This window comes from Apiospora phragmitis (assembly GCF_038363925.1).
Source record: "Apiospora phragmitis strain CBS 135458 chromosome Unknown utg000010l:1.0-9815664.0:1.0-9183399.0, whole genome shotgun sequence".
Taxonomy (NCBI): domain Eukaryota; kingdom Fungi; phylum Ascomycota; class Sordariomycetes; order Amphisphaeriales; family Apiosporaceae; genus Apiospora; species Apiospora phragmitis.
Window position 1 is genome coordinate 5,320,859 of NW_027117409.1, and position 24,750 is coordinate 5,345,608.

Sequence of the window (24,750 nt, forward strand, 5' to 3'; positions counted from 1 at the left end):
TTTGCATGGATGACATCGTACGAGCAGGGATGCATGCTATGTAAGCTGAGCTGAACAGCGGGTCACTACCCCGCCAATGGTCTGACGTCTGGCTGCCCAAGGGAGGCCGAGAAAAAAAAGGCACACAGAACAGAAGGGATGAGTGCCCCGCGACCTCCGAAGATCGGCACTGTTTCAAGGAAAAATCCCCTAGTAGCGATGAGTAAAGTTGGTAGGCCCAGGTAGTAAGAGGACATCGCAATACTTGACTCGGCCTATCAGAAGATAACACAAACCACTTATTGACGAGAGTCTCTATCACTCGCTCACTCGGCAATCGCATAGTCTTTGAACCAGTTGGGCAACTGACAGTCCAGTTTCCCTCAACTTCACCTTCACAATCGCGACTCGAGCTGCTCGAGTCAGTCACCGCCGTTTACACGCACCCCCACCAGACATTATATCATGGCCGCCTTCCCGCCGCCTCCGGTCAACACGATTGACTGGTCCAATGTTGGATTCCGCGTCAGAGAAGGTGTGCATCTGCCTCAAGCTGTGGTGTCTTGGTGATATAGCTATGGGTTCCCGCTTTGGCTGACCTCCGTCCCGTCTCGCAGTCAACGGCCACATCGAGTCGCATTACTCACAGAAGACTGGAAAATGGTCGCCTCTCAAGTTCGTGACCGATCCGTTCATCCGGATTCACGGCATGGCTCCGGCCCTCAACTACGGCCAGACGGCCTATGAGGGCCTGAAGGCCTTCCGCACCCCCTCGGGCGACATCCAGGTCTTCCGTCCGGACCGCAACGCCGCGCGCATGCAGCATTCGGCCGAGTTCATCTCCTGCCCGCCCGTCCCCAACGACCTGTTCGTCGATGCCGTCAAGGCCGCCGTGTCCCTCAATGCCGAGTACGTGCCCCCGCACGAGACGGGCGCCGCCATGTACATTCGCCCGCAGATCTACGGCTCCAGCGCCCAGCTGGGCCTGAACCCGCCCGAGGAGTACATGTTCTGTGTATACGTGTTGCCTACTGGCGTCTACCACGGCACGCACCCGGTCAACGCCCTGATCTTGGACGAGTTTGACCGCGCCGCGCCGAACGGAACCGGTAGCGCAAAGGTCGGCGGTAACTACGCGCCGGTGCTGCGTTGGAGTGAGAGGGCACGAAACCAGGGCTTCGGTATCACCCTGCATTTGGACAGTGCTTCGCACTCGGAGATTGACGAGTTCAGCACCAGTGGTTTCATTGGTGCAATCAAGAACGGCGAGGACGTAACACTTGTCGTACCCGACTCCAAGGCTGTGATTGACAGTGTCACTTCGGACAGCGTCCAGGAGATTGGCCGCAGCTTTGGCTGGAAGGTGGAGAAGCGATCGGTGAGTACCCGATAGGATTGTCATAACCCCCCTGAAGCTTGGCACTCACTTACACACACTCCCCCCCCCATCTGCAGATCAAGTACGGCGAGCTTCCCAATTCTCCGAGGTCATGGCTGCTGGCACCGCCGCTGCGCTGGTGCCCATCCGTTCCATCACCCGCCGCGTGTCACCTTCTACTTCTGCTTCCATCACATCCTCCGTCAAGGAGCATGCGCGCCTGTCAAGCGACAGCGAGTCTGAGAAGGTCACCTTCATTGAGGAGAGCCAAGAAGATGCCGGCCCCATCTGCCTGAAGCTGTTGACGGAGCTCAAGGCCATCCAGCTAGGAAAGGCAAGGACCAGTTCGGGTGGAACGCCGCCGTAAGCGCAGCCGATAGCTCCAAGGTCGAAGGTGTGCCGTCGGCAACCAACGGGAATGGCCAGACCGTGGACCAGATGGACTAATCGTTGCGGGCATCACGGAAAAGTGTAAATAGATGGGTCAAAAGGGTATATATGAAAAAACAAGATCTAGCATCTTCAATATGAGGGACTTCTTCCAGGCTATGCTTCGAAGGTGTGCTGATGGAGCCGCGATCCCTACCATCCCAGAATGTCCCAGCATGGTCAACCGGCAGCACCCGACTTGATTTCTTTTAGCTTGGTCGAGCAGTGGATGGCTCGAAGCCTTGAAAAATGATGAGGGGGTAGAGGGCACGCACCACTATACCAGAGCCGTATCTAGGTAAACGGGCCTACGAACACGGCGGCCAGTAGCTTACCTGATTTTAACATCAACATCGGCATTCATGCCGACAGACCAACTACCTACACAGCGAACAAAGCCAATATCCTGTAGGCTTTCCATATTCCCGCAAGTCCTATACAGTGGGGGGAAATTTCATTTGTTGGTTGCGAGCTGTGGTCGTAGCCTATTTGATACGGGGTGGTTGTTGTAAATGCTGCAATGAATGGCAAGGGTAAGAAATTAATATCTCACCCACGCTGAAGTGTAAACAATCAAGGCGGTTGTGGAGGTGGACACTGCGGGATTTAGTTACAGGTATTTGCGTGCACTCAGCCATATATCCTATACTTGTAGACGTGCAGAAGGGCAGCCTCCGACAGGGGACAAGAGGGGATGGGACAGCCTGCAGGAGGATCCATGGCATTGGCATGCAGGACCTTTGTCCAGTCGGTTGATGGACGGTTACCTACCTACATACATAGGTAGCTACAATACTGTCTAAGTACATATCATATATGTTCACTTCTACTGGGGGGATTTGCGTCAGCCTGATGAATGGCATATCTAATCATGTACTCATATTAAAAAAGAAGAAGAAAATATAATAGTAACTAGGTTAACAAAATACACAGGGCTATTTGCGTGTTATGCGATTGCTGAATGCCATGCTCTTAATGACAGTGTTGATATGATTAATGGACTGGTCTAGCCCTTGAACCACTCAACGCCCTGTACATACCCCGGCCCCCTGACCCCAACCCGCAAGTTACATTGTTGTTCAAGTACCGCAGCACCCGCACATATTTTCAAGGTCGTTCGTTACTCACATGTAAGATCTCACCGACCTTCGACATCCACAGCTTCTTACTGGACGTTTGCGGTATTTTCTTGGCGGCGGGGGCCGCGGGCAGCCCAATCTCCTCTAGTGCAAACTGTCGATCGTTCCCAGTACGAGCTCCGAATGGGATACCAAAACCCCGGGCGTTCGGCTGGGAACTGAAGGGATGTGAATCCACTGACATCATGCCGTAAGCCGAAAACAGCATGCCGCAGAACCAAAGGCGCAGGCAAGCATCTTAGCGTCAACAAATGAAAAGCTTATCCCAAGCCTGCCCTTCGCTTCTTTTACACAGCATCCTGACTACTGTACCCTCCCCCTTATCTGTCCAATCCAGTGCCATGTTCCTGTGCCTATTGCCCTGCATTGTAGAGGGTAACAAGCTGGCAACGGACATGGCTTGTTGCTTCCCTCGAGGCTTGAACCCAGCAGCAAGAGGAGCAGATAAGACGGGCTTTCGTAGCTACCCTGGCAGCGTGGGGGGTTCAGATGCGGTTGACCAGCAGCATGATTCGTCTGAACTATGTGGTGCTCATGGCGAGCTTCTGGTTGACACCACCAGTCCACGACGCCATAAGCGATGAGTTGTGACAGTCCCCAAGGCTAGAGATGGATGGGCCCGATCGGCTCGCTGGAATGTGGCGTTCACGTTCCGCCGTCCAAGCCTGATCCAGTTGGTTGGAGTCGCTTATATGTGTTGACCGAACCCTGTTTCACCCACACCTGGATCTCTCTTCTGTGTGCTCCTGTCTGTCTCACACATTCCTCCCCTGCTGCTGCTGCTGCTGCCGCCGCTGCACCTTGTTGCTCTTACGTACTGCGTCCCTCACGGGTTTCCGTAAACGATCGTAGTCATGGCGGCCCCAACAATCACCATCGCGGATGATCTGGCGCCATTGGACAAACCAGAGAGATTATCCCATGCCGGGGGCATCTACCGTACGCGCAGCCACGACGCCCGTGCACCGCGAAGCGCCTCCAGGAGTTCGCAGGAGCACAGCGACCAGACTGGCGTCGTCGAGGATGAAGAGGATTGGAACCGCGACGATGGTCGGAAGAAACAGGTCTTTAAAGGAACAACTCTACTCTGGTAAATGCACAATGATCGGTGACTTGATAGACCCCAATCTGACCACTGTCCCATAGGCTGGCCTACCAATCAACAGGAGTCATCTACGGCGACATTGGAACTAGGTAAGAGACTCCAACTTGCCACCTCCCCGCGACCAAGAGTCGATGGGAGACGAAATCAACTGACATCGTCCGATAAGTCCCCTATACGTCTTCTCATCTACCTTCACCGACACACCAGACTACAACGATGTACTTCAAGTGCTCTCGCTCATTATCTGGTCTCTCACCATCATGGTGACCCTCAAATACGTGCTCATCATCCTACATGCCGACAATGAGGGAGAAGGCGGCACTTTCAGCTGCTACTCCCTGCTGACACGATATGTAAGCAGGACCCTCCGCACCTGTTGCAACATGGCGCTGACACACACACAGGCCAACATCACCCAGCGCGATCCGGGAGAAGCTCTGCTCGTGAGGATGGAGCGGCACAAGACCCAGGATCTGTATCGTACCAACAAGTCCATTCGTTCCGGTGTCGAGAATTCCAGCTTCATCCGCGGCTTACTCAAGACTATTGGAGTTCTGGCCGTCTCCATGGTTATGGCCGATGGAGTATTGACGCCTGCCCAATCGGTTCTCGGAGCTGTGCAGGGTCTCAACGTTGTGAAGCCTGACATCTCTTCGTCCACAATTGTCGGGGCAACCTGCGGAATCTTGGTTCTCCTTTTCTTTCTCCAGCCCCTGGGCACTTCCAAGCTGGCCACCTCCTTTGCACCCATTGTCATTGTATGGCTGGCCTTCAATGCTAGTTTTGGCATTTACAACTTGGTCCAGTACGACCATTCCGTACTGAAAGCCTTCTCTCCTTACTATGCCATCCATTTCTTCATACAGAATAAGACAGATGGATGGCGCATGCTCGGAGGAGTCTTGTTGGCCTTCACCGGCGTCGAGGCACTCTTCGCCGACCTGGGTGCCTTCAGCATGAGAGCAATACAACTCAGCTGGATGTGTTACACCTATCCCTGCTTGTTGCTGGCGTACATTGGCCAAGCCGCCTACATTAGTGTCCATCCCGATGCCTACAGCAACCCTTTCTACAACTGCCTCCCGCCCGGGATGCTGTACCCGAGCCTTGTCGTCGCGATCCTCGCAGCCATCGTGGCTTCTCAGGCCATCATTACGGCAACCTACCAGGTAAGCGATACTATACTGGAACTATCGTGACTAGTAATTGATCTAGTCTACACAGCTTTCGAGTCAAATCATGAAGTTGTCTTACTGCCCGCACATGAAGGTAGTGCACACGTCCAAGACTTTCCATGGGCAGCTCTACGTTCCCTTTCTCAACTGGATCCTCATGGTTCTCACCATCGTCGTAACATGCGCATATTCCAATACGACGCGTCTTGGAAATGCTTATGGGTAAGCCGTCCTCTCTATCCTGCCGTGTAGACACATGGACTGTGACTAACCGGCATACTTCCTCCAGTGTCTGCGTCATGTTTGTGACGTTCTTCGATACATGCATGGTGACACTGGTCGCGCTCATTGTCTGGAAATTTTCGCCGTTCCTCATCTTTCTTCCTTGGCTGTTCTTCGCGACGGTCGACGGACTGTATCTCTCGTCTTTCCTCGTCAAGGTCCCGGATGGTGCGTGGCTCACACTGACCATCGCCGCAATTCTCGCGGGTCTTTTTCTCCTTTGGCGTTTCGGAAAGGAGAACCAATGGCGTGCCGAAGCCGAGGATCGCTTTAAACCATCGTATCTCATTACGAAGCAAGCAGACGGAAGGTTATCGCTTGCTGACCGTTGGGGCGGCGGCCCCTCTTTCCAAAATCCGCGGCCTTGGCATCTATTTTGACAAGACTGGAGTCCTGACGCCGACCGTCTTTACCCAATTCGTCACCAAATTTGGTGCCATGCCCGACACCTTGATCTTCTTCCATCTCCATCCCGTGGAGGCTCCAACGGTCCCGGATGGCGAAAGATACTCCATCGCTCGTCTCGGTTCGATACCAGGCTGTTACCGATTGGTTGTAAAGCACGGGTTCATGGATGAAGTCATCTCCCCAGACCTTGGTGCTCTCATCTACGAGCAAATACGCAAGTTCATCGTCCGACAGGCTGGCGGGGAAAACCTGCCCGAAGAAGAGGATCACACGTTGCCAGAGGAGGACCAAGCCATGACCACGGGGCTCGCGAAACCGGAGGGCGCCCATCTCAAGCACACCGCCGTTGTAGGGAGCGAAACCGTTGAGGAGAGAGCCGATGCCGAGACGAATGGCGGAGTACGTCCCCAAGAGAAGGGCAAAGTCCGAGAACCGCCCGAGTTGAGAAACGAAGCGGTCCGGTCCGAGCTGGCGCAGCTCGATCGCTCGTACGCAGCCAAGGTCATGTATGTGGTCGGCAAGGAGCAGATGAAGATCAAGCAGGACACCTCGATCTTCCGGCGCATCGTCTTGACCATCTTCTTGTGGATCAGGGAGAACACCAGGGCCAAAATTGCGAATCTACGACTCTCGATGGATCGTGTGGTCGAAGTCGGCTTCGTGAAGGAAATTTGAGGACGCCAACCAATAATCATGTAAGGGGGTCAGGTTGGAATCTTACGATCAGGCGTTGTGATGTTTCGTTCAGTATCTATGTCCACTTGGATGGTAACTCTTGTTTCCAAAGGGGGTTACGACAGTCTACGATTTTTCGGTACATTGGTCTTGGAGAGGGTTGGATAGGTATATACACAGGCGTTCACAAATTCACTGAAGATTTGCGGTATCTACTATGGTACAGGATCTGGCATCCTTATATAACCTTGGATCTAACTTCCTTATCTCAGGTATATAAAGTACCCAAGGAATGCGGAATCCCTACGCTATCCTTTCCGAAACATGATCAAACGCATGAGAGTGAGTGACCCTTTTCGACGAGATCCCAAAGCCAAGCAGACGACGATACCTAAGTCTTGTGGTAAACCCCCCAGTTGACTTGGGTATCACCACAATGAGCCACGCCACTCGCCCCGATCTTGCCCGTCCGTGTGTTCTTGAACCTCATGGTCGCATCGAAGACCAGGTCATGAATATCGGTGGAACCGAACCAGATGTTGGTCTTCCTGCCAGCCTTGATCACGGGGCGCACTCCAAAGGCGCAGGTGCCGTGCCACCCCAGCTGTGAGAAGGTATCGGGGCCGACGCTGGTCACTGTTGTTGTCACGCATGTATGTGTTAGCACTCGCGGTTCAAACAAAAAGGTGGGTGTAGTGGTGCATATGGGGACGACTTACGGAATATACCGCTATGAGCATTCTCGTAGCTCTTGGCGAGTTGGATGCAGTCGTCGGCCAGAGGCGAATTGATGCTGGTCTCGCCTACCCATGTGGTGTAGGTGCAATAGTCCTCGTATTGTTTACCCCTGAGTATATCCGTGGCCGAGGCGGCAGAGGAGAGCAAGGCCCGAAGACCGAAAACCCGTGTGAGAGGCAACATCATCATCATGTTGAGTTTGTATCTATAGGCGAATGTATATGTGTGAGAAGAATACTGTGCGTGTTTATGTTATGTGGAGTTGTCCTTGCAAACCGGAAGGGCGGCCAGCCTCTCTTTATAGGGCATCTTTGTTCGTGATTTCCAAATGCGGCTTCACTTGTTAACACGTGGAGATAGGAAATGCTGGCATCCCTATGGGGGCAATTGTCTTTGAATTCTAATCTTCAAGTCATGAGACTTGTTCGAGTCATTGCTATATTTGCCTCTCAATCCCTTTTGGCATCTCTCCTTGCTGAGCCTTTTGTCGCGATGCAAGGGGCCCGGCTATGCTGGGGACTTTGCCACCTTATAACTCCCAATAACCAACAAAGAAAGACCAACAGAAGGGGCTCTGCGTAACTTCAAAAAAAAAAAAAAAACCCTTGGCCTTCTTCGTACGGGCGTGTCACCAGCCGAATTTCTCAACACTGAGTCTAATCTTAGTACCGTCCCTGACAGCAAGGGCGCATGCATTCCTCGCGGCTCGGTTGAGGTTGTCCGGTCCCGAAACGACAACCCCTAGCTTCTGTCGCCGCATCTGGGCTCTGGTGCCCAGTTCGGCAAGGTAGCCTGCGATATCAGGCCGCCCCGCTTCCGCAGTAGGTCCCGGTATAGTGATTTGGATACCGGCCTCTGCGAGCTCGTCTAGTCTCTCTTGGGGCAGCCAGCTGAGATGACTGCGCGAATGTACCACCCATAGCAGATATATGTCTCGTCGACCCGGCGCATCATCTGGTGCCGGATGCTGTGCAAGAGCCCAAGCAAGCGGGAACACCACGGCAATGCCCGACCCCCCAGCAATGAGCACTTTACTATCGCACGCGCGAAGCATCTCGAGCGCGCCGGGGCTTCCGTATGGCCCATCCAACCGCACACGGACATTCGAATGTGAATGTGCATACTCGAGAAGGTCGTGGGTGAAGCCATCTCGCGCTCGAATCAAGAGTGAGAGCCACGCGTGCTGCGGTGTCCCCGCCTCGGGCGCATCATGGTGTCTGGGTGCTGCCGAGGCGATGGTGAATGGGTGGGTTTGCAACGAATGAGTGCGGCCCAGCGATGGTATGGTGACGAATACATGGTCCATCGGCTTCCAACCATGCCGGATGCTGTATCGCAGCCACGAGTAGACCGGCTGATCGGGTTGGTGAGACATGCTCCAATTTGCCGATAGAAGCAAGGTCTGACCATCCTCCAACACCTCCATGTCAGCCGTGAATGATTCAGACTTGAGACTCCGGCGCCACACCAAACGGTCGACCAGGAAGATAGCCAATGAGGCCAGGACGTAAGGCCGACTGGTGAAAAAGTGCAGATATAGGAATACCTAGGGCCGCGACTTGAAGTATCACATGCGACGCCAGGAAAAGCTCGTAGCAGCGGGCGCGGAAGCTAGCAAGGGAAGTGGCATAGAGTAGCCCGCAAGCAATAAGAGCAACCATGCCTAGCAGATTGCGTTGCCCTGTCAGGAAATCCCAAAGATTGCCATCGAGCAGCCAAGCCGGACAACACCAGACTTGCCATGCCACGAAACAGACGGTGTGGGCGAGTGCGGCGAAGCACATGAGTTCGCCCACACGGCGATGGAAGATGTTGAGCGACTCGTACGAATAGCCCGTGAGGAAGCTAAGAGGCTGGTTCTTGGCGGCAAGGAGGTAGAGCAGAGGCAAGTTGACGATGAACACATAGCCGATCCGATCGGCGAAGGCGAAGAAGTACTTGGGATGCAAGGGGCTCTGAAAGAACTGGAAGAAGACGTTAAGGGCGACATAGGCCAACACGAACAGCGAGGTCTCATTGGGGGGTAGTGTACGGTTGATGAAGGGAACGGGTTGCGGCTGATACATGAGCCAGGCCTGTAAGGTGTTGGACAGGCTTCCACGGTTCGGCCGAGCTGCAGATCCCAGCAATGGCTGGCGCTCAAGGTCCACGTCCAGCTTGACCGAGTCCGGAGGCGATTGGATGCCTTGCAACGTACTGCTAGACGACGAAGATGCCGGTTTGTCTGCTTGCTTTGAGGAACTGGGGGAACAACATCTTTCCTTCCATCTTCTCTGGTCTCGACGTTTCGTGATGAAGTGGCGAAGTGTAAATCCAGCCAGTACGACGGACAATACCAGGTTATAACAGGCAACTATGTCACGTCCATGCAGGATGTGATAGATGAGGATCCGTATATATTCGACCTTCTCGGGATCGTCTGTAAAGCCGGTGATCACGACATCAACTGGAGACAGAGGAGACTTGGCATATCGTAGGCTTGTGCGGAGGAGGCTCCGAGCCCACGGCGCTGCAGTTTCATCCATGATCGCTGGCCTTCTTGCGCTCTTTCGTCTGCGGTGTGGTGCGACTTGTACGCAAACAGATTCGAACAGGCGGACCCATATTTGTATGGAAGATAGCTAGACGCCTGCCTTCTGGACGGGATTCCGGGTTCTGCCCTGCTGACTCCGATGGTCGCAATGTTTTCACTGGTGGTAGGAGGTAGCTTTCGGTTTCATCTTATCAATCTAATCAGCTGTGGGCAGATCCATCATTCCGGATGCGCTAGGGAGAGCCTAGGGGAAGCCTCTAGGCGGTGTCTAGGCCCTATACTGCCTGGCTACCGCGAATACCCAGTGGTTGGAGCCAATCTTGTGACGTGGTGGCTGGAGCCAGCACTGGGCACGTTCTGGGCCCAACGAGGATAGGGCCCCTCTGGGTGGTAACCGCCCCGATTCTTGGCTGTCATTTACTTGCTCAATTGCTCTCAGTCAGTTGATTGTTTGATCTCGGGATTTTCAGTTATAATACAACTGACATAGAGGAGTATAGTGGTGGTTTGTAACGGTTGGTGTATTCCAAAGTTCTGGTTAAAGGAATGACTGCCTATGATATGCCCCCCCCCCGATACCCAATGTAAACATTATTGACCTGATTTGCCCCATCGTGTATTCGTTCATTCGTCCAAACGTCCATTCATCTATCCATCCTTGCAAACCCATCATTTGCCCTGGCAAGTCTGGGCTCAACTGCCTAAGGCAGAGCAGCGGGGGTGTACATCTGGTCGGGGACGACGGGTTCGCCGTTCTTGAGCTGCTTGTCCTGGTAGGCCGGGTAGACGATGAGCTTCTTGTCCTCATCGACGACGGCGAAGGTGGTGAAGGCGTTCTCCTTGCCGAACTGGTCGCTCCAGCCCGACGTCACGCGGTAGGGGCCGCACTGTTGCGGCTCCTTGATGTCCGTCTGCGACGCCGGCGTGCCCTTGGCCGTGACCTTGCAGGCCTGCACCGCGACGCCGGGCGTGTTGGTGTTGACACCGAACTCCCAGTCGCACACCGTGTCGTCGGCGTTGCACGTCCGCGTCAGCGACTCGATCGTCCACTCGCCTGCCGCCATCATCGACTTGCTGGCTGCGGGGCTGGCGGTGGGGGCTGCGAGGGCGGCGGCGGCGAAGAGGGTGCTGATGAGACTGGTGTAGAGCATGGTGGCGGTTGGTGTTAATTTTTCGTTTTGGTTGGTGATTAGCGGTGTTGGTATTAAAGGGGCTTACAGAGAGTGTGTAGAGAGGTAGTAATTATTCTACTAGGTAGTGTATGTATGTGATGATGGGATGGGATGCCGATGATACTGATTCCAATAATGAGGGAATGAGGAGGCTCTTTATATACAGAAATCCGGTCTGCCACATCCCGAACAAACCTCCTCTTTCTTTGTCTCTGGGATGCTCATCGAACGAGAGCCTAAGCCCTAGGCCAGCACGACAACGTTTCATCTGCCTCCCCGATCTCCATCTTGCTTCTATTTCCATGCACGGGACCTAGGACCTGTACCGTGTCTTGCGTGGGTGTGTATACGAAGAGAAGACGCCCGCCAAGTGTCGACTCGGCGTATCCTCTGCCTGCCCTGCTGTGCTGGCTTCTCCTCAGTCAACCACACCACTCACCTACCCACCGTCGTTAGGTCTTACGGGCGGGGTGACATTGCGGGACGCGGCTCCTCGGCAACAGACCGGGGCGGAAGGGGGACACGAGAAGATCGTCACTCAGCTGATCTCGTATCCCCAAAAACGCAGAAACGGGTTTCAGTGGGGCCCCCCCTCCATCGACTATAGGAGCCTAGACAACGATGGATTGCCCGATCTAACCATTTACGCCCGCTTACGCCCGCGGCCCCCATCGCATCGTCACCGCACTACCGGACCACATCACGGGTAAGGCAACCAAGACACAGAAGCCCATAGTTTAGTCAACAATACGAGCGGTTGCTACCTTCTTCTGCATTCTTCTGCTCCATATCTACACCGTTTTCTAAAAAAGAAGAAAGCCTAAACTGGCCTGACGACGGGACGCTGGCAAATGGCGCGCTGGGCCGAAGAAGGGAATGGAGGGTACGGCTAAAGCCGGCCGGCGCGGAGAAAAGCAGCCGCTGCTCTACTTCAGGAAAAACATTTGTCAACCAATTGACGTGTCGCATGTTACACGACGTCATCTTATTTATATTTTATATATTGCCATTATCGTATCCGTACTTCACTCTACTACTTGCTTGCTATACACGCATGGAAAGTAAGCCTGAGTTGTTCGGCTTTACTTCTACAACCAGCAGTGAGGCTCGATGTCCGGATGCCGGACCTCGGAATGCACTGCTCGCAATTGGTTCGCCTCCATGTTTTTTTCTTGGTCCATGCGCTCTTCCCATGCAATGCCTCGCCATGTATTGAAGACCAATATGGGTACCTGGGATGACCGAGGCCCTCTGAATAAGTCCTGCGTTTTTGCTTGTCCAACTGTGATTATCCGTGGTGATACTCTTCAACCAAGTCCCTAGGCAACACGACCAGGTCGCCATTATCATCGTAGACTGTGACAATGTCGGAACCAACATTACCATCATCACCATCGTCACTATTCCCAACCTTTTTCTCATTGGCAGTGGTGTCATTCGGTTGCTGCGATGGCTTAGGCAGACCTCCGGGGAGCATGCCAAAAGTGACATCAGCGAACTGCCCTTCGGGGAACTGATCTAGGCTGAGATGGTCCTCCAACATCGCTAGAAGACGGTCGACGCCCTTCTTTTCAGCAATATTCCCAGGGACTGCTGACTCTCCCACCTCACTTTCAGGTCCAGGCCAACTCGCGACACTAGCGTGTAGGACTAGGCTGGCCCAGGGCTGCAGATCGAGGGGGATGACGGAAGGATCCTGCGCTGCGAAATGGACGAGTTCTTTGCGTGATAGAGTCGCCGTATCAAGCCCATAGAAACTCTGTGCAAAGTGGTCTCGCCAGCACAACATGGTTGGTCCGAGAAAGTGCCACACCGAACGCAGCAGGCAGTCCATGGGCGACGGTAGGTTTGCATCGTGACCTTGGGAGAGCTGCGTGTGGTTTATATATTCCAGGAGAAGTTTGCCGCACTTCAAGATTCGCATACTTGCCAACTTCACTTGCTCAGCATAGATACCTTGGGCGCGGGCGGTTTGGGACAGACGCTCGGCCGCATCAAGGCGCTCTGCGACGTGGACATTAAAGCCGAAGCTGCAGTGCTTGCACTCTCGCTGTGGGATGTCTGAGCCGTACCTCTGTCTACGGCCATGAAGTATCTGGTGATACGAAACGTCCACGTCATCTTCGTTGTCGTCAGCCGCGGCATTGATATGTTCGAGATGGACGGAAAAGGGGCAGACCCCAGTCGGGCCACCAATCCGCTGGCTCAGTAGGTCTTGTAGCGGACTAGGATACGTCGGGTGGGCGGTAGGATTACCCTGGTCTCCAATCTGCAGCGAGCCAAATGGCAATTCCAAGGAGCCAGAGCTTCCGATAGGGTTTGCACCTAGCATAAGCAGCGTACGCACAGCCTTGACGTTGCCATTGCAGCACGCGTAGCCCAGTGCCGTTCGACGCGCAATGGGAGGATACTCGGCAGCGGAGTTGGGCGGCAGCTTGTGTTGATCAAGTGCGTCGATGTCGATGCCGAACTCGATGAGAGCCCAGATTAGACTGGGAGACGTGGAGGGGGCGTCGCAATGCCACTGTAGCGCATTGTAGCCCATGAAGATCTCGTATGCGTTACCTCCGTCATCGAAGATAGCGTCGTGCACCTCTTCTCCCGACGTGGCAAGAAATAATGAGGGTATTTCGTCAAGAGTGAACGGCCTTGTTTTGTCTCTACCGCCGGTGTGGTAAGGCTCTCGAGTCTGGCTATTCATGTTTCCAACTTTGATAATGCTGGATATAGGCCAACGTTGAATATAAGGCAGTAGAGCTGCCAGTTGATTCTGTGGTTGAGCTGTACTCTGTGACACATATTCCTTGTAGTGAGGTACGCTTCCTCGTTACCCCAAGCAGAAATGTTATGCAACACATATCGGACAACAGGGTGCTTAGGCAAGCGCGAGCGTGACCATTGACAGACAGTATGGCGTGTCGAGTAAACAAATAAGCTCTTTGATAGCGGTCCAACTTCTTGTCAATAGTCTCATCAAGGTCATTGTAGCAAGAGCATCCCCGTAGCGTCAAGCTAGATCTCAAGCATTTCCCACTACAATCTGATCTGCATACCACGCTCAGCACTTCATCATTCATAGCTTAGGCTGTGAGGGATTCCAGTAGACTGGCTCTCCAAACTCAATGTCAGCGTCTTCCATCTTCAAGCCCAATTGCCATCGTCCCAATCCCGGCCAGAAGTTCTCATAGCCAGCTCGTGGGACCTCTTTTGCGCCTTTCTGGCTCATGTCCACCCAAGCGATGCAGGCCTTTCTCGTCTTCTGGCCGGGGAAGACTTTACTCCAGTGTTCCGTGCCCGGTAGCTCCTTCTGGCTACCATCTCCAGAAGGAAGCGGCGGCTGCACCAGGGATGCGTCGATTCCGATGTACTTCAAGAAGTTCAATGACAATGGAAAGGACGGCGCCCATTTCAAAGGCTGGATCGTGACTTGGAAGAAGGGGCTTTTGCTCGCGTGGGTCTCGGTCACGTCATCAGTGGTGTCGTGCGGGTAGACCTGGACCGTTGTTGAACCATCGGGCAGGTCATTGAACTCGAATCGCGCAAGGTGCTTCGGTATGTTCCAATCTACATTCGTGCACATGTCAGCGGACAATGCGCCCCCACCCCAAAATTCGGAGATAAGAGACAACTCACTCTTCCTGCCGTTCCAACACGTATACTTCTGCGAGACGTAGATCCGGGTGATGCGCGCATTCTTCTTCGTCTTGATCTGGCCGTTCTCCTCGGTCTGGTACTTGAAGAAACCGGGGCAGACAATGAGCTCGTCATAGGGCCCGACTGGGGTTTCGGTATAGCGAATGATCTGGAATTGGCTGAGGCCACCAAGATGTTCCCCCGATCGCACGGGGTTGGAGAAGTCTGATCTGGCCTCGAGTGGCGAATAGGCAAAGTCTGGCAGTTTGCCGGCTTGCGCCCAGAAACTGACCATGTATATCGTACCCTTAAGTCGCCATGGTGCCGGGACTGGCACAATTGGTTTGCCGTCCATGCTGGTCGGTTGACGTCGCAACTGGGAAGCTGGGAAACGAGCTGAAGCTTGTTGGGCTTGGGCTGTTCTTGCTGTTGCTGCGGTCAAAGAACGTCTCGTCGCATACTCTAAGTCGGTTTATAACGGTGTACGGAGAGAGCTCCGGCACCCAAATTTATATAGGATAGGCTCTCCATCAGCTCTCCCAACTTCCCCAGTCTCTGGCATAAACCTGGGCGTCATACTAGGAGAGCGAGCAGCGTGGCTTCTGTGACAGGTGAAGGCGGGGGAGCGCTCATTCGTCCTCGGCCCTCGGATTGCCTGCCACTTTCGCTGCCAATCTTATCTGCCACAGCTTATGTGGGTCGTGGCGGGCGCCTCGATCAACAGCCATGGCAGCATCAGCAACAGCATCATGGCAGAAACCCTGCCTTGCTTCATCATGCCTCCGCTTCTGGGCCAATTTTTGCTGAATTAGGTGCCTTCGTGCAGGCTACTGTCTACTTTTCTCCCATCACTTCCAGGTCCTAGCCTGGCCATCCAGTAATAGCGGTAAAGTTTGACAAAGGTGGTAGACCGTGGACGCTGTACGCGATGGCGCTTCGGCCGCTAGAGAGGGACAACCAGAAGCCTCTTGGGTGGAATCATGAAATAGACTTGTAATACTTTAGTAGGCTTATCACGACACTTTGAAAAGTCATGGTGCTAAATGCAAACATGCCGATGATCATGTCGACAATGTGCCTACATACACTGGCGACCAAACTTGGCGATGAATTGATTCGCAGGTGGGTTTGTGGAGCGTCGGAGGATCGGAGGGTCGGGTCGGATGGTCGGATGGTCGGACGATCAAACGGCAGGAGAATGCCACTCAACACCCATCACTGGCCTTACAAACCATCCGACACAATATCTCATTCTGCAGGGTCGTAAACAACCATGATCGTTTAAACATGTCAGCCAAATCTCCTCAGGACGGTGCGTCACGATCCTCCACGCCTCAAAGGCGGTCTCTTCCACCCCTGAGTCGCCGACGAGACAAGCCTCAACTGAGCTGCAACCTTTGCCGCCGACGGAAGTAAGTATTTACAACTTCGCTTGTTGAATATATGCTGACACAAGTTTCCCCTAGACTACGTTGCGACAGGCGCCAACCATGTGGTACTTGTGCGAGGCGGAACTTGCAGTGCACTTACGCGAGCGCTCCTCCATCAGACAGGGGCGGGCGAGATGATGCGCCCACCAGCTCTCCATACACAGGTATACAGGACAGGGTAGCCCAATTGGAGGACCTGATTGGGGATCTGATACACCGTGGTACAAGTGACGCTCGCCCATCGAGACCCTCGGGATTTTCCCATCCATCTTCAAACACCATTATGGGAAACGAAACGAGACATGACGCTTCAGGGGTCGGGGCAGCGCCCAGAGATCTTGATGCAGGCAAGTTGAGCTTGCAGTCAGGTAACTGGGTAAACTCTAATCGTAAACGTTATTCCTTTGCAACCCCTATCAACGCCGCTCGCAACTTTTGTGTCCACTGACCATTTATCTGTTGCACCTTCATAGATTGGTCTGTCCTGCTTGATGGCATATCCGAGGACAGGGAGCAGCGACCTGGTAGTAGTCAGGACTCCGCGGAATCTCATCATTCGAGTCATCCCTCGTCTCCGGGACCGAAACTCTTTTACAGCTGCCCGCCCGCCACTCGAGCGGAAATTTTAGCAGCATTGCCATCAAGGAGAACTTCGGATCGCCTAGTCTCTGCTTTCTTCAACTTTCTAGATTCAGCTGCAGGTTCGTAAACCCACTAAGCTGATTAGTACGGCATCGGTAATGACTAACAAGAATATGCGGCTCGCAGCTGCTATTGTGCATAGCGGAGAGTTTCTGAATATCGTAAGCCCATCCGGAACACCACTAGCTTGCGTGATGTTTGTCTCGACTAATCAACTTTAGTATAAGAGATTCTGGAACGACCCGTCTTCGGTTTGCATTACCTGGATGAGTATGCTCTACTCCGTGTTTTGCATCGCTTCTCGCGTCCTACACGCCGTAGGGCTCCAAAGGGACCAGTTCATAAAAGAAAAAGGAAAGCTTACCTCAGAGACCACATCTCGCTATCGAGAAAAGGCTGTCCAGGCTCTCATGCTTGGTCAGTATACCAAGGGTGGCCCTTATGTTGTCGAGGCGCTACTGGCTTATTTCACTGCCGAACATTTCACCAGCATTGACGCCCAGATCGAGTCGTGGCTCATACTTAGCGTCACAGTCAATATTGCAATGCGTCAAGGCTACCACCGCGACCCCAGACACTTCCCGCAACTCTCTCCCTACGAGGGTGAACTGAGAAGACGTATTTGGTCCACCCTTTACCAGGTCGACTTAAGCATATCTGTGCAAATGGGGATGCCAAAGCTGATCCGCGACAGTGTCTCAGACACTCAACTGCCAGGCAATTACTCAGATAGCGACTTTGACTCTTCAACAACCCAGCTGCCAGACCCGAGACCTGAGACAGAATTGACACCATTGCTGTACACGATCACCAAAACCCGGGTTGTGAGGGTCATTGGCATGATTATGGAACACGTCTCAGAGGTTCAAACGCCTTCTTATGAAGACGTGCTTCGTATTGATACCATTCTGGACGATGTATATGCAAACGTACCAGAGGTCTTTCGATGGGAGGGCATGTCCGAATCCATCCTGTCGAGCACCGCAGTTGTCAGCCAGAAGTTTTTCCTGCATACTATCTATCAAAAGGGCAAACTATTACTTCACCGCAAGTATATCCCATCTCTGGGCCAGCAACAAGACTCGGAAAAGTACGAATATTCACGAAGAAGGGCTTTGGAGGCCGGACTGGCGATCCTCCGACTCCATCACATTGTTGTTGAAGAGAGCAAACCATCTGGGCAACTATACTCGAGCCAGTTTATGTTCAACTCCTTAGTCAGTCACGACTTATTCGCGGGGGCCCTTGCCGTCTGCTTCTACCTTCAGCACCACCGAAATGGCATGGAGTCCGAGAAGCTCCAAGAAACCAAGGGACTTCTACGAAAATCACAAGGCCTTTGGATCGAGGCCAGTTCGACATCAGCTGAGGCTGCCAAAGCGGCAGAAGCCTTGCGCATATTCCTGAATCGGCTCGACGAGGAGACACTCGCTCAACAAAATCCAGAGGATGCAAGTTCTTCGTCGGCCTTTTGTACGCCTGAGCTGATGCCAGCTGAAGTCTTCCAGGGTGAGTCAGCGAGACGGACAAACTTATAGACACATGCACACCCCTTATTTACGAACGACGACTAATATGACTTAGATTCTCTCTGGGATATACGCTTGCCTTTCACTTACTTCCCTCTGGATCTGCCTGGGCCAAGACCTGAAGAGCCCCTGATGATGACGATGGCAGGTGGACAAGAAATTGGCATGTCAGAGTCGTGGTTGGCGTCGGTCTAGAACTCTCCCATCTTCTACAACGCTACACGACACGCAGCAACAGCTTAATCACATTGCATGCAGTATACAAACTTTGAACCGTGTGAGGTTGCCGCATTAGGCTGCCGGTATTACCGAGAATCCAGGCTTTGCTGTGGCAGTATTCGCTAGTCATGGCTGGTAGTGGATATGACGCCTTAGATATCGGACCATGGTGGGTGGTAGTGCATACGCCGTCTTGCGGCGCACTACCAACCACTGCTCTGGGTTGGCTGGCCTGGCCTTGTTCACTACGTGAGCCAAGAGGTGCTCCTTCCAAAAAGAGTGTGGCATTGTCCAACGGGAGCGGCTGCCTAGTAATCATGGCATCATCGGCTCTCCCCGGCGTTCTGATAGATTCTTCCTATTTCCTGCGATGTTGACAACGAAGGGTCACTGCTGTGTTTCGCCGTCTGGATCCACTGTTATTATAAACCTCAACTGACGTTCATCAACAGAAGAGAAAATATGGCTTCAACCACAGAGCGCATCCAGACCAATGCGGAAAGGAATCGTTTGTTGCTTTCAATCCTATCTGAGACGGATCATGCAAAGCCGTCATTGCAACAGCATGAGTTTTACCTCGGCGATCTAGAACGCCAGCTCGCAGATGCCACCAAATGGGCCAAGGAAGTGGACAAGAAACGCCAGAAGGAGTTGAAGGAACACAAGAAATACCGAGACTCGGTCATGAAGCGCTTTGCTTATAAGGTCTCGGGGAACAAGGACAAATTTGAGGAGAAAGCGGCCAAGGAGGAGCGCGACTACTTCGACGCGCTGCAGGACGAGCACAAAGCCAAGGAACAGGAGAAAACCCTCCAGGGCCTGCGCGAATCGGCCATGGTCCACAGGACGGAGCTGCAGGGCATGATGTCACGTCACAACTCGGCCCAGCACGACCTGGACACCATGTACGACGCCATCTTCGATGGCCCCACGCCGGAGTTCCCCGAGGAAGACAGCAAGGAGCAGGTAGCCAAGGAGGCGCTACAGGCGTATCACGAGGCGAAGGTCCAGGCCGAGGGCGAGTTGGAGGTCATCAAGACGCTCGGCGAAGTCATGAGGCGCATGGATGAGGCGCTCAACCACATTGAGGACGCGCTGGACCACAGCCGGATGGACATGTTTGGCGGCGGGACCATCATGGACATGATGGAACGCAGCGCCCTGCACAAGGCCGAGCTGGCCATCGAGGAGGCGCGGCGGCTCATGAAGCAGGCCCAGCGCCAGTCGAAGCGCCAAGTCACCCCGCTGCTGAAAGTGCACATCGCCTCTGGCAGCATCATGAGCGATGTCGTCTTCGACAACATCTTCACCGACATGGCCTTCCATGACAAGATCAAGGCCGAAGTAGGGCCGAAGTAGGGCGGTGTCGTCTAGACATCGAGTGTCAGCTTGCCAACGCCCGCAGTAGATTTCGGCAGCAGGATCAGCTGGTCCAAGAAAAGGCCCAGGTGCTCGAGACGGCTCGGGCAGAGCTTCAGCACGCTAGGGAGCTCATCTTCGAGAAGGCTACCGCTGGTGCCGGTCCCAGTAAGCAGGATGTCAATGACCCTGAGGGGGAATAAGAGAGATTAAGCACGGGCGTTTGCCTTTGCTCTATTTCTGTCTGTCTGGTGGCATTATAGTGTTGTCATTCTTATGATGTGATACCCCATTCCTTCCCTCGCCTGCCAGTCTTGCAATCATGATGGTGGGCATTATATTCTGACAGGAATGGCTGATCAGGGCGCAACGGCTGGCCCTCGCACATCATTGGATCGGTCTTGGATATTTAGCTGCATCAAGCTGTCTCACTTGGTGGCGGCGTAGCAGCTGCATGACTCCAGATTCCAACAATAGTGTCGAGCATTTGGCGCCTCCGACAACGCATCAGCAACAGCTAGTCTCTCCTATCGATAGGTGCATGCGCCAAGGCAGCAAAGTACTGTGGCGGTGGATTGCCTACGAGCCGCATGCTAGCCAATAGAGGACTTGATGCAGCCAACAGCACGCCTTTCCGCTTTCATTCCTTTTTCTCGCCGCGGTCCACTCCGTTCATATCAAGAGTAGAGCCCAGGATCATCTCCCTACGAGTTCATGCGACAAATATAAGACAAAACACGATGTAGTAGTACACTAGGTACAGGCAATTACGGTGGCACTAAGATGCAGAGCGATAAGTAGCAAAGCTGCAGACCCAAGTCGAACCAATCATTGGATCGGTGCTGACCGTTATGGAGGCCGGGGAGTTGTGGAAAGCCCCCTGCAACTCGGAACCGGACATCCCCAAATCAGCACCGGAATATTATCCAGGCCCAGACGGGCCACTCGTACAGATTCTTGCTGGCCACTTTTGTTATTTCTCTACGTAAATGACGAATGAACACGAAACTCATCATGTACGTCCCCGTGTCAGCTTTCCTGGCCCCTGTTCGTGGGTGTGGGTGTGGGTGTGGGTGAATATCCCGCCGCGGGTCGCAGTCACTTGCCTAAGCTGAAGACGAGCTAAGTGACTATCAAAAGTACCGCAATACGTACACAAAGTATCAGAAGCTTACCGAGAAGTAGCAGTCGAGGAGTAGTCCAGATCAAGGGACCTCGTTTGAGACAGTGACGCAGCAGGGAGATTCGATGCCCTGACAGGGCTGGTGCCCACAGCTTGACATGTAAGCTTAAGCTTGGCATGGTCCCACACAGATCGGAGGAGGGGAGCCATGGAGCTGCAGGGTCCAATGATACTGCTAGGGGGGCGGCAAAAGGAGGGAATCTGACGAGAGAGATTCGGTAATTCCATGTTGATCTTCACACCCCGCGGGAGATACATGATCCTATGTATACTACAATGCATGAACCAGCCAACAGGACTGATGGCTAGCTATCAACCACCCCAGTCTGGAAGCAATATCTAGCGCCGGACTCCCCACCAGCTTGGATGGGGACAAAATAGAACGGTGTCAGCCCATCATGCCCAACACAGCTGCCTGGCATCATGGGAAGCCCGGATCTTGGAATGTGAAGTCATGGACTGCCAGCCACAACCACAAGCGACGGGCCCCCCATAGCCATAGTCCGGCCGGTTATGCTGCTGCCCGGGGATCTATCAGATAGAAAGGAGTCCGCCCAGTATGGTACCCTCCTTTAAATGCCCTACCTCTCTTGCCCCTTCGATTCTTCAGTCCAGCTTTGCTCCGTTTCGACATACATCACAACTAATAACAGTTGAAACCCACCATCAATCCACCACCCTGTACCGCAAGTCACCAAGATGGAAGGTGTCAGGATTATCCTGCTCTATCTGGCTATTCCCAGTCTGCTGTTCTCAGCGTTGCAGCAGATCTTATCATGGAGGAAGAAGGGCCCCAAGCGGACCATCCCAGGCCCGAAGCAGTATCCTGTTATAGGACGCGTGCATGATCTAGATCGCTTCTGCATGTGGAAAAAGTTCAAAGAGTGGGCCGACATATATGGGCCGATCTATCGTACAAGCATGCTTGGGCAGCAGTTCATCATCGTTTCGGACGAAACCATCGCACAGGAGCTACTCGTGAAGAGGGGGCACATCTACTCAGGCCGCCCCCAGATCAGGGCACTCATTGACCACAAGACAGGGCCGGGGTATCTCGCCTTGATGGACCGCAATGGTGAGTCACAAGCCAGCCGTGACTATACCTATCTGCCCATCTCTCATAGCGGTTTGCTTACATTATATAATACCCTCACAGATACATGGACAAAGCAACGCAAATGGGTTCACGCGGCCATGGCAGACTTCCATCGGGCACACTTCCATGGCGTGATCGAGGAAGAGGTGAAGCGGTACCTCGCGGTCTTGATGCTGGACCCGGCCAAGTTCCACGCCAACACGCGTGAGCACTGCGGCCGCATCATGAGCCGGCTCGCCTGGGACGACGCGTCGATCGGCAAGGACAACGGCGACAGCGCCGACTGCACCCTGACGCAGATGTCCGTGTCGGGCCCCATCGTCAACACCATGACCCCGCTGTGGTCCATCCCGTGGGCCCTGAACCCTTGGAAGAAGTTCGAGCGGGCCCGCGAGGACAACCAGCGCGTCTGGTGGCTCAACTCTCTGAAGCTCGCCAAACAACGGTACCTAAACGGCAAACTTCCGGCGGAGACTTGGTCGTTCCGGTACCTCGACAACCTCTACAAAGGAGGAAACACGACCCTAGAGCAGAGCGAGAAGGACGAGGAGTTCGCTAGCTGCATGCTAGGCTTCCACAATCTTGTTGGCGTCGTCACGATTGCCGGCCCGATGCAGTTCTTCCTCATGGCTATGACACTGAATCCAGGTATGATGACACAGAGAGAAAGCGATACAGCCAAGAAGATACTAGTATACAATTCCTGACGACCATATGAAACAGAATGGCAGAAGAAAGCACAAGAAGAGATCGACCGTGTTTGTGGCGACCGGATGCCCACCACGGCCGACTCGGCCGACCTACCGACAGTAAGAGCCTGCCTCAAGGAGACGTTGCGCTGGCGCTCTGGTGTACCCCTCGGTATGTTTACAAACTTTTTCTTTTCACAATTTCCTCATTCATACTTGGCCTCGGAGCTAACTTGAAATAAATAGGCGTCCCTCATCAAGCAGAAAGAGACGACGAATACATGGGCGAGAAAATTGCTGCCGGTACTATTGTTCTTGCTTGTGAATGGTACGTTAGACCCTTTGTCCCAGCGTGAGCTACGCGATTTATCCGTTTTACTTACATTTCCCGCAGGAGTATGAACCGCGTCCCCGAGGTGTACCCGGACCCGGAGAACTTCCACCCGGAGCGGTACCTGGAGCCCGGCTGGCCGACGTACCAGGAGCCGCTGAGCCGGTACCCGAACTTCCGCGAGGGCAAGGGCATGCACACGTTCGGTTGGGGCCGGCGGACGTGCCTGGGCCAGCACATCGTCGACGACGAGATGTTCGTCTCGGGCGCCGCCGCGCTGTGGGCCTTCGACCTGACCAAGAAGCGCTGCCCGTCCACGGGCCAGGAGATCGACTTCGACTCCGAGGCCACCAACGCCCACGTCATCCTCGAGCCACTGCCGTTCCCCATGGATATCAACCCCCGGAGCGACGAGCGCGCCGCCCAGGTCCTCGGGGGCTATGCCGGGGTTAGGGAAAAGTTGAAGGTTTAAATTTGAGTCTTTTAGTAGATCCCAGAACGTCTTTGTTTGTGTACTCAAGATAGCAGCGCGGGGCCACAGGGGTAATATGCTCAAACTTGCTTGTAGCTACGAACTTTGTATCTCTTTTGGTTGGTGTCTCATGGCGAGCGACTTTGTGTCCATGTCTCCTTACAAACCATATATATAACAGAAAACTTGTGAGACGAGGAATGAAGTTTGCCTGCACGAAGAAGCTGTAAGAACTTATCGAAAAACCAAAATCGGATCGCAGCTTGAGATAATTCGCCAAGTAGTCTTACATACCCTTTTGTATCCAATACTGCCCATCCATGTCGATACGGTGTCCTTTTGGCTCGTCGTTCCTTTCTCTCCAGTCTCAAGATATCACTAGCTTTAATCTTTGGTATGCCACGGTCTGGAAACAGGATACAAAAAGACTACACACCTTCCAGTCATTTATTTAAAATCATGGAATGACGTCTCGTTTTTAATAATGTTCCTCATCGAGCAAGCCTTCACTCTCCCATTGGTTATTATTCATAGCACCTCCTTCAATGGGGAGCTTCCTAGTCCTGATATGAGACGTTGTTTGTAAATAGAGCCGCTGAATAACAGCACGGAGCAGTGGAAGCCATCAGATGTCCTTCTTCTTAGTCAATAGCTCTTCATGCTCCAAAGTGTTCAGACCTTTTGCCAAGCACAACCTGTGGAAACGTTTGTACAAGTGCAGACCGTCGAGATCCAATCAGCCACGTCCCACCAAGTGGGCGGTGAAACCGGCACACCGAGGACCTGTTTTCTTGGGCTGAATCCTCTGTTTATTTGTTTGTCCAGTACGATGCTATACTCTGGGTCAGTATAGCCACTCTGGATAGTGACCGATAAACTCTGTTGATTACCCGTGGTTTAACCTTAAAGATACTATACCGAGAGCCCGTATCCGACATATATCAGCAGTGAACTTTAATTGATATTGCATGTCACAATAATGATAGCCTCCCGTCCCGGACTGCCTTGGTTGAAACAAGGCGATTACTGACGTCGTACATAACCTTCCGCAACCCATTAGTGCATTAAGCGGACGGTGAAAAGCCCCAATAACAAGGGCCGCGGGTAAGAGAAGCCTATTCTTCCAGAAGGGACGGAAAGGGGTATATCTCCGA

At 53.4% G+C, this 24,750-nt stretch overlaps 10 protein-coding genes across 10 annotated transcripts; 5 read left to right on the forward strand and 5 right to left on the reverse strand.

Moving 5' to 3' along the window:
• Positions 1-444: 444 nt before the first annotated feature.
• Positions 445-1,724, forward strand: PG994_011367 (branched-chain-amino-acid aminotransferase TOXF; the record flags this gene model as incomplete). The annotated part of the gene is made up of 3 exons (XM_066862776.1): positions 445-514; positions 597-1,357; positions 1,395-1,724. The coding sequence occupies 3 exons, from the start codon at positions 445-447 to the stop codon at positions 1,722-1,724; spliced, it is 1,161 nt and encodes a 386-aa protein (XP_066711886.1).
• Positions 1,725-3,779: 2,055 nt separating this feature from the next.
• On the forward strand, positions 3,780-6,570 carry PG994_011368 (potassium transporter hak-1; the record flags this gene model as incomplete). The annotated part of the gene is given in 7 exon segments (XM_066862777.1): positions 3,780-4,015; positions 4,072-4,119; positions 4,197-4,383; positions 4,435-5,199; positions 5,255-5,427; positions 5,495-5,767; positions 5,784-6,570. The coding sequence occupies 7 exon segments, from the start codon at positions 3,780-3,782 to the stop codon at positions 6,568-6,570; spliced, it is 2,469 nt and encodes an 822-aa protein (XP_066711887.1).
• A 391-nt stretch (positions 6,571-6,961) lies between these two features.
• Positions 6,962-7,500, reverse strand: PG994_011369 (uncharacterized protein; the record flags this gene model as incomplete). The annotated part of the gene is made up of 2 exons (XM_066862778.1): positions 6,962-7,206; positions 7,290-7,500. The coding sequence occupies 2 exons, from the start codon at positions 7,498-7,500 to the stop codon at positions 6,962-6,964; spliced, it is 456 nt and encodes a 151-aa protein (XP_066711888.1).
• A 436-nt stretch (positions 7,501-7,936) lies between these two features.
• On the reverse strand, positions 7,937-9,833 carry PG994_011370 (uncharacterized protein; the record flags this gene model as incomplete). Its single annotated transcript, XM_066862779.1, has 2 exons — positions 7,937-8,825; positions 8,887-9,833. 2 exons carry the CDS (start codon positions 9,831-9,833, stop codon positions 7,937-7,939), a joined length of 1,836 nt encoding a protein of 611 aa, XP_066711889.1.
• A 709-nt stretch (positions 9,834-10,542) lies between these two features.
• Positions 10,543-10,992, reverse strand: PG994_011371 (uncharacterized protein; the record flags this gene model as incomplete). The annotated part of the gene is made up of 1 exon (XM_066862780.1): positions 10,543-10,992. The coding sequence occupies one exon, from the start codon at positions 10,990-10,992 to the stop codon at positions 10,543-10,545; it is 450 nt and encodes a 149-aa protein (XP_066711890.1).
• Positions 10,993-12,301: 1,309 nt separating this feature from the next.
• Positions 12,302-13,714, reverse strand: PG994_011372 (uncharacterized protein; the record flags this gene model as incomplete). Its single annotated transcript, XM_066862781.1, has 1 exon — positions 12,302-13,714. The coding sequence occupies one exon, from the start codon at positions 13,712-13,714 to the stop codon at positions 12,302-12,304; it is 1,413 nt and encodes a 470-aa protein (XP_066711891.1).
• Positions 13,715-14,086: 372 nt separating this feature from the next.
• Positions 14,087-15,001, reverse strand: PG994_011373 (uncharacterized protein; the record flags this gene model as incomplete). Its single annotated transcript, XM_066862782.1, has 1 exon — positions 14,087-15,001. The coding sequence occupies one exon, from the start codon at positions 14,999-15,001 to the stop codon at positions 14,087-14,089; it is 915 nt and encodes a 304-aa protein (XP_066711892.1).
• A 932-nt stretch (positions 15,002-15,933) lies between these two features.
• PG994_011374 (uncharacterized protein) lies at positions 15,934-18,442 on the forward strand (the record flags this gene model as incomplete). The annotated part of the gene is made up of 6 exons (XM_066862783.1): positions 15,934-16,058; positions 16,128-16,444; positions 16,550-16,777; positions 16,845-16,879; positions 16,940-18,227; positions 18,303-18,442. 6 exons carry the CDS (start codon positions 15,934-15,936, stop codon positions 18,440-18,442), a joined length of 2,133 nt encoding a protein of 710 aa, XP_066711893.1.
• Positions 18,443-18,928: 486 nt separating this feature from the next.
• PG994_011375 (uncharacterized protein) lies at positions 18,929-20,028 on the forward strand (the record flags this gene model as incomplete). The annotated part of the gene is made up of 2 exons (XM_066862784.1): positions 18,929-19,810; positions 19,855-20,028. 2 exons carry the CDS (start codon positions 18,929-18,931, stop codon positions 20,026-20,028), a joined length of 1,056 nt encoding a protein of 351 aa, XP_066711894.1.
• Positions 20,029-21,707: 1,679 nt separating this feature from the next.
• Positions 21,708-23,596, forward strand: PG994_011376 (Cytochrome P450 monooxygenase psoD; the record flags this gene model as incomplete). The annotated part of the gene is made up of 5 exons (XM_066862785.1): positions 21,708-22,083; positions 22,165-22,752; positions 22,828-22,965; positions 23,040-23,121; positions 23,188-23,596. 5 exons carry the CDS (start codon positions 21,708-21,710, stop codon positions 23,594-23,596), a joined length of 1,593 nt encoding a protein of 530 aa, XP_066711895.1.
• Between the last annotated feature and the right edge of the window lie 1,154 nt (positions 23,597-24,750).